Below are 13,328 nucleotides of genomic sequence, written 5' to 3' on the forward strand. Positions count from 1 at the left end.
ATTATTAGAACATATTAAAGACTTGTGGACATTTAACAGATGAATATAAATGGCTTTTTTTTAATGAGGCAAATCTGGATTACTTTTATGTGAAACTGAAAATTTGTGAAAGCTATGAAGGCTGTCTCCTGTAAGGCTAATCAAAACCAGAACTGGTCAGTGTTCACTTTGGCAGACTTGCTCCATTTGCTCAGTCTGTGCTTTAAGTAGAGAAATGGCAAATGCTATGGAAAGGAAGCCAGTCACATCATTCTACCTTTATTTACTGATGGGAGATTGCATAGAATTTTCTTTTAAAAATTGATTGGAAGGAAGGAGTTGGCGTCCTTCAGTAAGTTTTGCTATGATGCTGTAATGAGATGGCTTGATTATGGCAAAAAGCAGGGCTGAGAATCCTCACCCTAAAATTATTCATGACTATAGCAAACTCCTGGTTTCAGAAAGAGAACACTTGCCTGGACAGAGCAGTGAGAACAGCTCTGCTATGTAAAACTGGGCCTGTCACAGATGTTTTCCAAAGGCCAGGGAAAAGCTCTTTTCGGGGCTTTTGTTGGCATGAAAATAGGGTAGTCTTTTTGCTTCTACGCTAGCTGGCCAGAGATACAGGGAGGAGAAAATGCAGAAAGTCTCCCAGTTGAGCACAGGTATAGCTTGTTCTCTGCCATCAGAGCATGTGGAAGGGAAGCGGTCTGTGATTCTCACAGCAAACCAAAACTTTTCTGTAAGCCATCCACTTTTTCGCTTGCTGTTACCCAAGGTATTATCTCCTTTATATTCGAGAAAGTTACTGTTTATGAAGGCTGCTCACGCTAGGTCAAACAGCTTTATTAGTGATAATCCCTTCCCTTTGATTTCTCAGTGCTTTGAGCAATAAATACTAATCCTGCCAGGCACTTTGAGGTGATTCTCCAGGCAAACATATTAATGCAGCAAACACAAGGGTTAGGCTTGCTCTTGACGGAGGCAATACCAAAGGGACTTCTGAGAACTAACAATATTTAGATATAATAAATGTGCTGCTGACAAGTAAAAATAAACAGCTGAGAATGAGGCTTAAAGTGAGAGGAAGCAAGTTATTGCTGCAAACTCTTTCCCCTTTATTGTATGATTCTAATCTGATTTCCCTGCCCTTTTCTTCAGTAAGCCTCATTGGTTCTCCTAGCATTGATTTTCAGTGCATTGCAGGTTATAGCGACTTGGGTAAACTCTGGGTACTGGGAGAGAGGCTGTTTGGGCCCAAGGGAGATGCATTCTGTGTTGTGTGCAGGCTTTGGGTTTGCATTTGGCAGTCTCTGAAGTAGTGATGCAGTAGAGGGTAATAGCTGAGCACTGGGTTGCAAAGAAGTAGCTACAAGTGGAAGCAGAAGGCTAGAAGAGGCAGGGCTGGTGGATAGTGCAGGTATCAAATCACCTTATCAAACCTTGTCAACATCTTCCTGCTTGTAGTTCTAAGTTAGCTGGAGATGCAAAGGCACGTTTTTGTGTGTGAGGCTTAGATATTTCTTGATAGATTTATTCTTAACTAAAACTGTTGAATACTGCCTTATACTTGCAATTGATTTTACATTCCCTAAATATATTTGAAGTAATTTGCCTTGAGAAATACCAGAAAGAAACTTTTATATCACCTTTTCTGGACAGAAGCAGAACCTCCTATTGTGTTTCTGCAATGACTGAGCAAAGCTAGAGCAGTTCCATGGAAAAATGCATATGATCTGTGACGATTCCTCTGTCATTTTCTTCTCTGTAGCTTAGGCAGCAGGATGTGTTTAAGCATCTGTATCATTCTATGACCACACTTCAAAGTGAGAATTATTATTTTTTTCATTAAGAAAAAGATATCTCTTGATTTCATGCTTATAAATTATTAAGCATAGTTAGTATTGACATCAGTGCTTGTAGTCTGTCAAGAATAAAAGGCAGAATAGATATTCAGGATAAAATGCGTTGCTTACCTCATATGTATCACAAGCTATTGATATTACAAAAATAACATATAATTCATTGTAGTGAAACCAGGTTCTTAATAACCATCTACCTTGCAATAAAGGATGAGTTACAGTAGGAGTCAACAAAAAGTTACAACAAGAGTCATCAAAACAGATTGGTTATTGCAATATTATTGTTTCACCCATGTATTATTTTGTTTTGATAATACAAACAAGCAAGGAAGAGTCTTTCTAAGCTGAATTATTCTTAAGATTGCAGATGATGTGAAGATGAAGTCAAGATTGGGTAAAGTCCTAAAAAATGCTTATTCTTAATTTGCATCAATTTGAATGAATTTAACATGTGTAGATTTCTGTGTACATTAACCTAGTCTTTAGTTTTGCATGATTCTGAGGTCACAGTGTTGCTGTTTCACTACTGACTTAAACCTGTGCTGTGGAGACAGATGTTCTTGGGAGGTGAAACAAAAGTTTGCCTCTGTTGTTAATTTCAGTGTTGTTCTTTGAAGCCTGCTGAGCCGGTACCTAATTAAACTGCACACACGCTCCAAAAAAATGAAAAAGAAATGCTGCTCCTCTCAGATAACATTTAAGGTGACGATTTCTTCTCAAGTGAAATCTACTTGGGGAAATCAATTCACTGCTGAAGTAGAAACTCTTTCCATAATACTTCATTATGTGAAGGTATTACTATAGCCCATACACAGTATAGGAGAGTGCGTGCTGATCGGAGATCTCAGCTGTATCTACTCACAGCCATGGGACGAGTGCAGTTTCAGTTCCCTTTCTTTAATTTGAAGCCAGAGCTATATTCCTTGTCTACAGTAATAGTAGTCTGAGAGTGATGACTGATTTTGCTACACATAGAGCAGAAACCTCTTATGAAATGTTTGGAGGCTGTAGACTAGTGATTACTTTGGAATTGAAAATTCCTAAAGTGTTCCTACCTGACTCCTCTAATAACATCAGCTGCATTCGTTTGTTCTGTTTTTGCATTAAGCCACATGCTTTGTGTCTTGCCTTTCTCATGCTAGTAACTGCCAGGAGCACTGTTGTTCCACGTTCAATTTAATATTTTTAATCACACATTAAAATAATTAAGATATACTTTGAGACGAAGAGAGGGCAAGGGAAACGAGCTGTGCCATTCCTAATAACTAGTGCTAGACACTGTTTTTTAAAGGTTTCTGTTCCTCTAGTAAGCTTAGTCATCCTTTTTTCTCCACACCTGAAGCATGTGTGCATGTGTGTGTGGGTGATTCACTGTGTATGATAAGAAGCCAAGCTCACAAATAGTCCTTGATGTCTCACAAGAATGATCATAATACTTTTATGATCACTAAGGATACACCCTTGTATTGATGTGCAGTTTCACCAACATCAGCAGAATTCCTTGTAGACAGACGAGACCTCTGCACTGAGCTCCAGATCCTTTGCAACGTCAAAGTCTTAAAAACAGAGCAACTAGGAAGCAGCTCACCTAGCACAGCTCCTGGTAGAACAGAAATAAATAGGAATAAAAAAATAAAGGGTCAATTAAATATATGGAATAAAATGTCTGTTTGGGATTGCAGGGAGTGAAGTGGAAGGCTTTTCTCATCTCAAGAAATTTTCAGCTTCTTTCTTCTTCCATAGTGGCATCTGCTCAAGAGCTGTTTTAGGCTGCTGCTGAGAAAATAAAACCAGTCTCTTGTTCTTAATAGGTGTTGCTTAGGCCACTCAGCTGAGACAATAGATACCCTTATTTAGATCTCTACTCTAGGACGAAAATCTCAGTTTGCTACCTATTTTGTGTTGATAATTGATCAACTTGGAGTAAATAAGAGTCATGCTTTCTCTTCAGAGTCAGTTGGAAAAATCTTGGTCATACTGCGGCCTTTTATTGGAAAGCTTTGGCTCTCAGGAAATCAACTACTACTACTACTACTACTACTACTACTACTACTACTACTACTACTACTACTACTACTACTACTACTACTACTACTACTACTACTACTACTACTACTAAAGTCCTGAGCGACTTTTGGGAGTCTAGGTTTTTTCTCAAAGTTGTTTCTTTGTCCCTAGAATGACAAATCAAAAATATCTGAACTATAGCACGTCATTTTATTAGAATTTAAGAGTTTTCTATTATTTTTTAAGAATATTTTTGGACAACTGCTCATTTTGTGTGCATTTTCAGGTGCAGAAGGCCATATGGGTACCATGTGCAAATACTTGGGGCAATAATACTTCTGCCTTTATTCTGAGATACTCTTCAGTAAACTGATCTCTGAGTGACCTGAAGCATTTACTAAGTCAAAACAATTAACTGGGACATTAATTGCATCTATTTCTCTCAAAGTTAGACCAGAAGAGTTTCCACGGAGCTGAAATTTTTAACAGAACCAAAGTGAGAAGAGTAACTGTATGCCAATGGGAGCAAAGGAAGGCTTGTGCTTAGAATAATGGATTGTTAATGTAGTGATGTATGGCAAAAGAGATAGACTTGTCCCAATATGAAAAAAAAATCTCCTAGATTGTTACCTCCTTTGTTCAAAATATCAGTCAGCAGAATGGAGGAGTCACTATCACTTCCTGAGTCGTGCCTTAGATCAGAAACATTTGCTGAAGCCATCTGCTTTGTAGAAGTCAATTCTGCAGCATGTCTTAAGTCTGAGGTATGACTCATAGCAAAGATATAGAAAAATGGGTCAGTCTTTCTGAGCTCTGAATACCTGACTTCTCTACATTACTAGATTCTTGAAAGTTTAAAGGAAACACAGAAATAAATTAATTACTGGAAAAGGCTTAGGAGAAGAGAGGTGTATCATTCTTCCAAGAGGATAGATGCACATTGTAAATGTGGCAAATTATTTTTTTTGGTATGTTCCTCTCTTGTGGGGACTTGTATAAAATAATTTGGTGAAGTTTACTGACTGCAATTATGTTCCATTATATATTAAAGCACCATAGTGATTAGGTAAGCAAAGTTCGTAATCCTTTTGCCTTAGCAAAGAGATTTAAACCGATCCATTCCCCTCCATTGTCTCACTTATTTTGTTTTAAATTTCTGTAAAAAAAACCCAAATAAATCTCAGGAATTTGTTAGTTTTTCTATAAAAAAGGCACTAATTTATCAATGTCAAGTTTGTATAAACAAAAAAGGCATCAATTTTTCTTAACATCCTCAAACTATCTCGTCTTTTCTTTCCAACTCATCTGATGGTACCTTCTTGTATGCAAAACTAAAAATCAAGAAGTTTATCTGAATGCAAGTCTCTGGTGTCATTTTGACAACTGTTTTGGTGTTATGTTCCTTCCCTATTTTTCTGGCTTATGTAGAATCAGAGATTAATACCAGCTTTATATTTCAAGGCATGAAGCTATTTATAGGATGTGGAGATATTGTCTGTAAGTTTCTTTCCAAGTCTATACAACAGAAATTGATTTCTCATTTCTAGCATCTTAAGACTGCAGCACAGAATAAACAGAGAAATAGTAAGAAAAGTAAAAACTATAAACTGGTATTTGTTTTCTGAACTGCAGGTAATGGAACACTGATTGGAGCATCTGCAAATGTTGTTTGTGCGGGAATTGCTGAACAGCATGGTTATGGCTTCTCTTTCATGGAGTTTTTCAGGTACAATTTTAAACTCCTCACCTTAAATCTGATGGGTTTTTTCTCTAGGCAAACCATGAATCTTCTAAGGGGAAAAATTTGGAGAAAGGGTCTACAAAACAGACTTGTGTTCCTAATTTGGTTTTGGCGACTGAAGTGCAGGTGGAGGTCAGATTACTTTATTTTCAGGTAATGTTTATAGAATGCATGAAGGTGGTGAGAACATAGTGTAACTCCAGGAGAAATAAAGCCTCAGAAATTCCTGCTTTGATCGCCCTCAATCTTCAGCTTTGTATCAATAGTAAATTGTTGCTTTACTGTTAAATACAGTTTAAACCTATTTTCTTATCTGCACATTTTTGTGGGTGTTCTATCATCAAGCAAAACTGGAATGTCTGAATTTAGACTGAGTCAATTTTTATTTCATGATCCCATGAGTAAACCTATTTATCTAAAAGCAGTTCTTTTGACCAGCTACTAAGCAACTATGAGTGAAAGTGTGATGAGCAGCTAGTAATAGCTCAAGTTGTTGCTTAATTATTGTTTATTTAATAATTGATAGCTGTTGTTTAATAATGGGATTTTATTTGCAAATCATTCATCAGCAAATTTTTAAGGCACATGGTGTACTTAATGCATACAGCAGGTTAATATTTTTCCAAACAACTCCAGTTTTTGAGACTGTGGTTGAAAGCTGTAACTGGAAACTAGCAAACAGAGTTCAATTTTAAAATGTAGTTGATTTAACTGAAACATAATTCCTTGCTTATTTTTCAGCATATTTAGGACAAAGGATACTGTTGAGTTCACACAAATTTTTTTTCCTCCTTTTTTCTTTACATTGTTTGTTTTAGTTTCTCATCTTTATCAACCTTCCTCTATATTATTTATCTCAAAGCCTTCAAACCTGTATTATTAATATGAGTGATCATACATTATTGTCTGGAGCTGATCCAATGGTAACCCTAAAAAGAGAAGTGCTCTGAACTACTGTTGCTAAAATTCTTGCTATGAGCATGTGCTACTCATATATCTTCACCCACAGTCATCTGATGACATTTTAGAAAGGCAATCTTATGTAGTACATACTGATAGCTAACAAACTTCTTGGAAGTCAACCCCTTGTACAAAAAAAAATTATGATACAGAAATAATGGGCTTGTGGATTGTTCTGTTTCTATTTCACAGATGTTTAGCTTGTCATTTGGGGATTTAAGTTGTATGTAGCATTAACAATGTCTCTCCTATTTAGATTTTGTAATGAAATGTTTTTAAGGCTTCTGTGGCACTGACTGAAGGAACAAGGATGTAAAGCCTGGCTAGTCTCTTCAGAACTGTTTACTGTTTCTTCTTTGGGAAGACTGATGACAGTACACAGATGTTCTGAAATTGTCTTCTATATGTATGCTTTTAGTGGAAACGATTACAGGGAAATGCTGTAGACATTGTGAATAAAGATATGAGAACTGAATCCATAGTGGTCTCAGGAAGATAGCAATGGATGTTAATTAGAAGAAAGAACATGATCCTACTTTTGCTGGCTGCCTCTCAATCACTGAGCAGGCAGATCATGAGCTCCTTCACTATTTGTGTTAGAAAATATTTGTTTCAGTCAGATGTCCCCAAATTCACTATTTTTTGAGGCTTCTTCTGACGTTAAGAGGTATTACATATATCCCTTGAGGATTTTGATCTTTCTTACTTTTATTTATGAAGGATGTCTCAAAGCATTAAGTGAATTTTCTGCATTTCTTCCCTGTTTGCCCAGGATGACTCAATAGGTTTCACATACCCATTGAGGATCCTCTGCAGCGCTTCTCCCAGTATAGACACACATTGTTACTCTCTCATCTTGCAAAACCTTTTGAGCCACCAGAGAAAAATCATGGATACCATGTGTGGTGGGAGATGATGACCCTCTGTTGACTGACTTTTGCTAAGACATCTTTATTGCAACCTGTGCTGGTAGTGTTCTGTCCCTCTCAAATTTCTGTACAGGAAACGCTGTGGTCTTACGAGCTTGATGTACTTCTCTCTGGAGTGCCTTCATCAGAAGAAATCTTGTGCTAGGGGACAGATGACTGCATGATCATGAATGCTACAGTCTTTCAAAAATCGCTCTAGCCTCTTGGGGAAGCTCCCCCTTCAGAACAACATCTAATTGCTTCTTTCCCTAGATCAAGAGTCCTATCTGCTCTAGGACCTGAGTGCACTTATCTTCCAGACTGCTGGACATGACTGGTGTCATGACCCATTTGGGGGTGCTGTTCATTATAAATTCTTGTTGGGCTGGACAAAGACACCAATCCACATGTCAAGGAACTCTTATGCTTTATTCTATAATTGTCTTAACTCTGGCTTAAGAAGCTCTTAACTTGTACAGCACACTTCAATGAGCTCCCAACTCCCACAACAAACTTTAGTACGGAGTATAGGGTAGAGTATGATATCTGTACTTTGGCAAGACAAAGTAAGGGAGGGGAGAAATGAAGGTATAAGAGAGAGACATTACCCATCAACACATGTAAAAACCATTTCTGTCTGAACAGTGCTCCCAAGAGGAAGAGCAATATTGCCTATGAGAAAAGATCTCTTGGTTGCTATGAATTCAACTTGCTGTTTCTGGACCTTGTGAGCTTTTTTTCGTTATGTTCCACTGAAATAAAAAGATTCACATGCCCCTTAGAATATACCATACTGTAACAGACTTAGACCATGAAAGTCTTTTTACCTTTAAATCTGTTAGACATGGTGGTAGGGAAACTAAAAGGATCTTCTACTGGTAAATCAGCAGCAAAAGGAAGAATAGGGGACATGTGAGCCTCACTGATCAGGAAAATGACATGCCGACAAAGAATGTGGAGAAGGCAGAAGCTATCAGTGCTGTGACCAGCAGCACAAAGTCCTGCTGGAGACCAGTCACTAGTGCTCCCCAAAGTTCTTGTGATCCCCAGTGGTGCCTTCCAAGCTCAGCCGCTTAGGGATTCAGCTTTTAACCAGCCCCAGAAATCTGAAGGCAGATAATGAATGACTGCCACTGGATGATTCATTTGGAATAATTCAAATTCAAAAGGAAAGAAAAATAGATTATGACAAAAAGAAAATTGAGACTCCTAGGAAGATCAAGCTCAGAATAGCAATTTACTTAAAGATGCTCTTGCATTTTTGTTATTAGTCCAGCCAAATTATGCTCTTTTTCCATCTTGTAAACTTCATCACCAAACTAGATTTATGTGTTCTAATCTTTCCTCCTGAAAATCTTAGACGCACCCTAATATTTCATTATCCTTCTAGTAATTCAGAAAGCAGAGCTGAACATGACATTCCAGGCACAGTCTTCTTATTTTTTCACATTTAAAAAAGATAAGATTTAATACAAACTGTAGAGCTATTTGTCTTTTCTTTGTTAAGCTAGGCAATCTCAAATTCCTGTTCAATTTGCTACTCACTGTTAAATGCAAGTCTCTTTCAGTTTTCATTTTACTTACGTGAGTGTATCTGTTCTCCCCTCAAATTCTTTTAGTTTTCCTACACTGTGGACACAAAGACAAATATTTAAGTGGCAGAAATGGAAGGAATTGTGAGTCAGTGGAGTTTGGAAAAGGAGATAGAAAGCAGTGGGATATTTGCTGTATGTGGTCAAGGGTAAGCATCAGAACAAGCAAACATCAGAGCAAACAAATGATTGTTATGCCTCTGGAGAAAAGCACAACTTTTTTTGTAGTCTTGACCTTGTAGAAAACATCAGATGTGTTAATAATATGAAGATAATTGCTCAGAGGCAGCATATATGAGTAAGCAGAAGGCAGGAAAAGTTAATATGCCTATTATGATTTTAGTCTAGTTATCAAAGAAACATTAAACATAAATAAGAGCTTAACATAAAGGAAACACCCAAATGTAGGACAGAACTCTTTCACTTGACAAATGGTCAGATAAGGCCATTACAGTCTTGTTGCCTGGATGACTTCTAGAGGTTAACATAATGATTTTAATATCAACTAAGACTATAGAATAATCAACAGGGCTTTGTTTTTCTCAAGGAATAAGATAAAAGAAATAGCATTGCAGATGACTCTGCTAATCTAGATGCTTTATTTCATGACAGTTTTTTAAATTTTTACTAACATATGTCTGAGTTTGCTGCAATATGGCATTCTACTAGGTCAGACCACCCTGTGGAATATGAAAACAATGCATAGAAGTCTTTTTGTTACCAATGAAAATTTTTATTCCAGCTCCATAGCATAACAAGTTCTCATTGCTGTGTAGGGCCCTTAATTATCTTTTTTTACTTGCTAATAAATTTGACAGCTTGATTTTAATTTTCTCTGTAAGAATGGCATTTATAAGCTTATAAAGATACACAAAATAAGTTATGTTCCTTCATCTTATTGCAATTCAGTACCAATCAAACCTCTGTGTCCATGATGCATAATGTGATAGGTTCATCATTTATCTGTTATTCTTTTTTTCTATCTGACAAAAAAAAAAGTGAGTATTATGGGAAATACTCTAATTTTATTTCAAGCAAATTTTGACTGACTGTGACTCTATCATGGTGCCGGATATATTGGTAAGGGAAGGGTGGATTGGATAACTCTATGTAAAGGGATAAGAATATGGGAGAGATGACCTGATACATGAGGAAATCAGTCTGCCCAGAGGACCAGGGTATGAGCCTAAAATCCTAATTTAGAGTACAGCTCTAAGGTCAGCTGGGCATGTTCCTGAAGGCACTGTGCATATTTTCAGATTTTGTGTTTTTCTATCATTGCTCTCCCTTCATATGCCGTCTGCAGAGAGGAACTAATATTCTCTGTCTTCTCTGGGAGTAATAATAATTTGGAAGTGTCAAAAAATATTGGTTCCTTATAATATCTTAGGAAAGAATTTGGTTTTGTCGTAGAATTAGTTTTGGGGGGTATTCACAGCAAAAATATTTTCAGTAGGATATCCGATTTATCCATGCTTGAGAGCATTCGGACATAAAGACTGTGAAACAGTGCTTCCCATACGAACTGTCATTCATGGACGTGGGAGGACAAATGTCACGTTCTTTGCTACCATCTGTGTATCTCATTTACACAATTTATTGAAAATAACTGTTTAAAAAAAAAAAATTGGGACTTGTAAAGCCATATAAATGTCTCTACTGGATTATGTGTTTAGACAGCTGTCGTCCTTTTAATTCCTGATAATTTATTGACTTTTTCTCCTATTTTCTTGCTATTAACATCACTCTGTGCCACAAATATGCTGTTGCTCTTTTAAGGCTTATTCTGATCAGAATAAAACCAACCCTGTATTTTGGGTATGAATTTTGTTGATGGAGACTTTGGTTGAGCAATGTGGTATCCAAACACCTGAACACAATTCACCTGTGAGCTTTCTGATCAACTGTGCAGCTCCAGAAGGTAGAATTTGGGGCTGTTAGAAGTAACTGAGGAAGATTCAGTGAACTGCTGAGTAAAGTTTTAATGATCATGTTACCAAAGTTATCTCAATCTCACTTCCAACTACTCTTCTGATCAATAAGGAAGACTAACTGGTCATGGTTTAAATAATAATACTTGAAATTATAACAGATTTCTTCTTTTAAAATAAGTGCAAATGCAGCACTTGATAAAGCACGCTCAAAAAACATGCATTAACACATGAGCAAGTTTTAGCCTTTCACAACTTTTTCTTCAGAAAATTTCTATCTTTAAAAATCTGTATCTCTTAGGTTTAATAAAGCTTGTTTTTATCTTTATTTTGATTTCTTTACACGTGCAAGAAAAATATAAGGGTTTTTTTAATAGCTCATTTTAATCATAAATTTCAAATGCAATTACATATGAAAATCTCTAATTATCGGACTTAGGGAACTGTATTTCACAAATGTGATCTAGATTTTAACATCCTGTTTACTATTATGCTAGAAAGGGCAAAGCTATAAACAACTTTCAGCTATAAACAACCAATGCCCAAGCGGCTGGCATTGGTTACACCAGACAGAGGAAGCTTCTGGCAGCTTCTAACAGAAGCCACCCCTGTAGCCCCCCCTCCACTATCAAAACCTACCCACAGAAACCCACTGCATAGAAGGGAACAATCCCTTCCCTAGATCTAAGGCCCATTCCCTTTTCCATGCAGCCACAGGCAGTTGGCTACCTTTGCTGCTGGGCTTCCCACAGGCTCACATGAAGATCACCACATCAGAACATTTCTTGCTGTGCTGTTCCCTGGTTGCTCTGTCTCCAGATGCTGTTGTTCCAGGGGCTCTTCTTCACCCTAGGCAGCAATTTGGCATTTATTCTTGTTGAATTTTATAAGGTTCTGTCTGTTCCAGTGCTTCAGTTTGTCCAAGTTCTGCAGGATGGTGGACCTGCCTTCTACCTTTCCAACCAATGTGAGATTATAGCCTAGTAATTCCAGTGCAACTTTGTTCAGCTGTTGGGGTAATATTAGTATTCAAAATGATGCCAATATAAGAAAAAAAAAACCCTGCAAATATCCATTTGTGTTGAAATGGGATTTTGATTCAGCCTCATATGTAGGTCTTCTTATTTGATCCTCTGTGTTGACCTTATTTAAATTATTTGAATAATTAAAAAAACCAAAACCCTAAATATGCCCCACATAGTTTTCAGATAATAGATCTGACTACAAAATATTGACATCAGTTAATTAGATAAGGTTTCGAGCAAGGAAACAAATAATAGTAAAATGGGACATATGCAACAAATTTATATAGCTCAAGGTATAAATAGAAAAAAAGTACCATGTTCAATTTGTAAAATGCTTCTTGTTCAAAACATTCCTCAGTTTTGAGTCTTTCATGCTGAAGATTTCCAGGTTGGTTTGAAAGTGATTATAAATTGTACAGTTCATTCGTGTATGTATCCATGAAACATAAAAAGAAATTGAATGAAAATGTTATTGATGTAAATTTTGAGTATGGGTCAATAGTAGCAAAGCATGAATGCTAGTACCTCAAGTGAATAAAATCATTGTAACCCCATATCATCAAGATACTTGACTATGGAATTACTATCAGATAGAAAGATTCAGTTTTTCAGAGGGAAAAAAAAAGGCAACAAGCTGAAGAGTAAACACAAACCATATAAATTTAAGAGCCATATCAACTTTGTTGATGCTGAAAAATATTCTTATTTTAAATTCTGAAGTGTTGCTTGCCATTTAGTATGTCTGATACAGAGTTTCTGAACTGCCTTGTAGGACTTCAGAATATCTTTCCGTTCCACTACTATAAAGCTACTGTTTCTAGACTCCTATGAATATAAAATATTAGACATGAAATCCAGACTATCTCCTGATATAAATGGTTATGAAAAAATAGAGAACAATCCAAGCCACCCCTTGCATTCCAAAATCTGCTATTTTGTATATGTACTGACTCTCCAAAACTTTGCTTGTATGGATTTCAAGAAGGTGTAAATTGGGGAAAATTTACCAAGTGGGATGATGACAACCTGTGCAAAAGGTTGAGGTTTTTTTGCAACTCAGTGGTTCTTTGGAACTCAGAATCTTTGAAGTATTCAGAAATTCCTAAATTTGAATGTTTAAGTTCAGTAGGAATACAGGACATGTTCTAAAGAATGTGCAAGTGAGTAATGAATGTAATTCTAAAGGCTCTTCCCTAAATGTTGCATAGATTCTTACTCTTCATATTTCTGGTGTATTTCCAGGTATGCCTTTTTAACTCTTTTGCAATATTATATGTATACATAATATGCATAAGGGCATCCATCTGATTCTTGTAGATATTT

General features: G+C 36.6%; 1 protein-coding gene across 2 annotated transcripts in view; it reads left to right on the plus strand.

Moving 5' to 3' along the window:
• OCA2 (OCA2 melanosomal transmembrane protein) overlaps nucleotides 1-13,328 on the plus strand; it is a 201,691-nt gene that overhangs the window by 155,305 nt on the left and 33,058 nt on the right. For both annotated transcript variants that reach the window (XM_064646226.1, XM_064646227.1), the window contains one exon: nucleotides 5,481-5,574. In XM_064646226.1, the coding sequence (XP_064502296.1) occupies nucleotides 5,481-5,574 (94 nt within the window). The remainder of the gene's footprint in view (nucleotides 1-5,480; nucleotides 5,575-13,328) is intronic.

Source organism: Pseudopipra pipra, chromosome 2, assembly GCF_036250125.1.
Source record: "Pseudopipra pipra isolate bDixPip1 chromosome 2, bDixPip1.hap1, whole genome shotgun sequence".
Classification (NCBI taxonomy): Eukaryota; Metazoa; Chordata; class Aves; order Passeriformes; family Pipridae; genus Pseudopipra; species Pseudopipra pipra.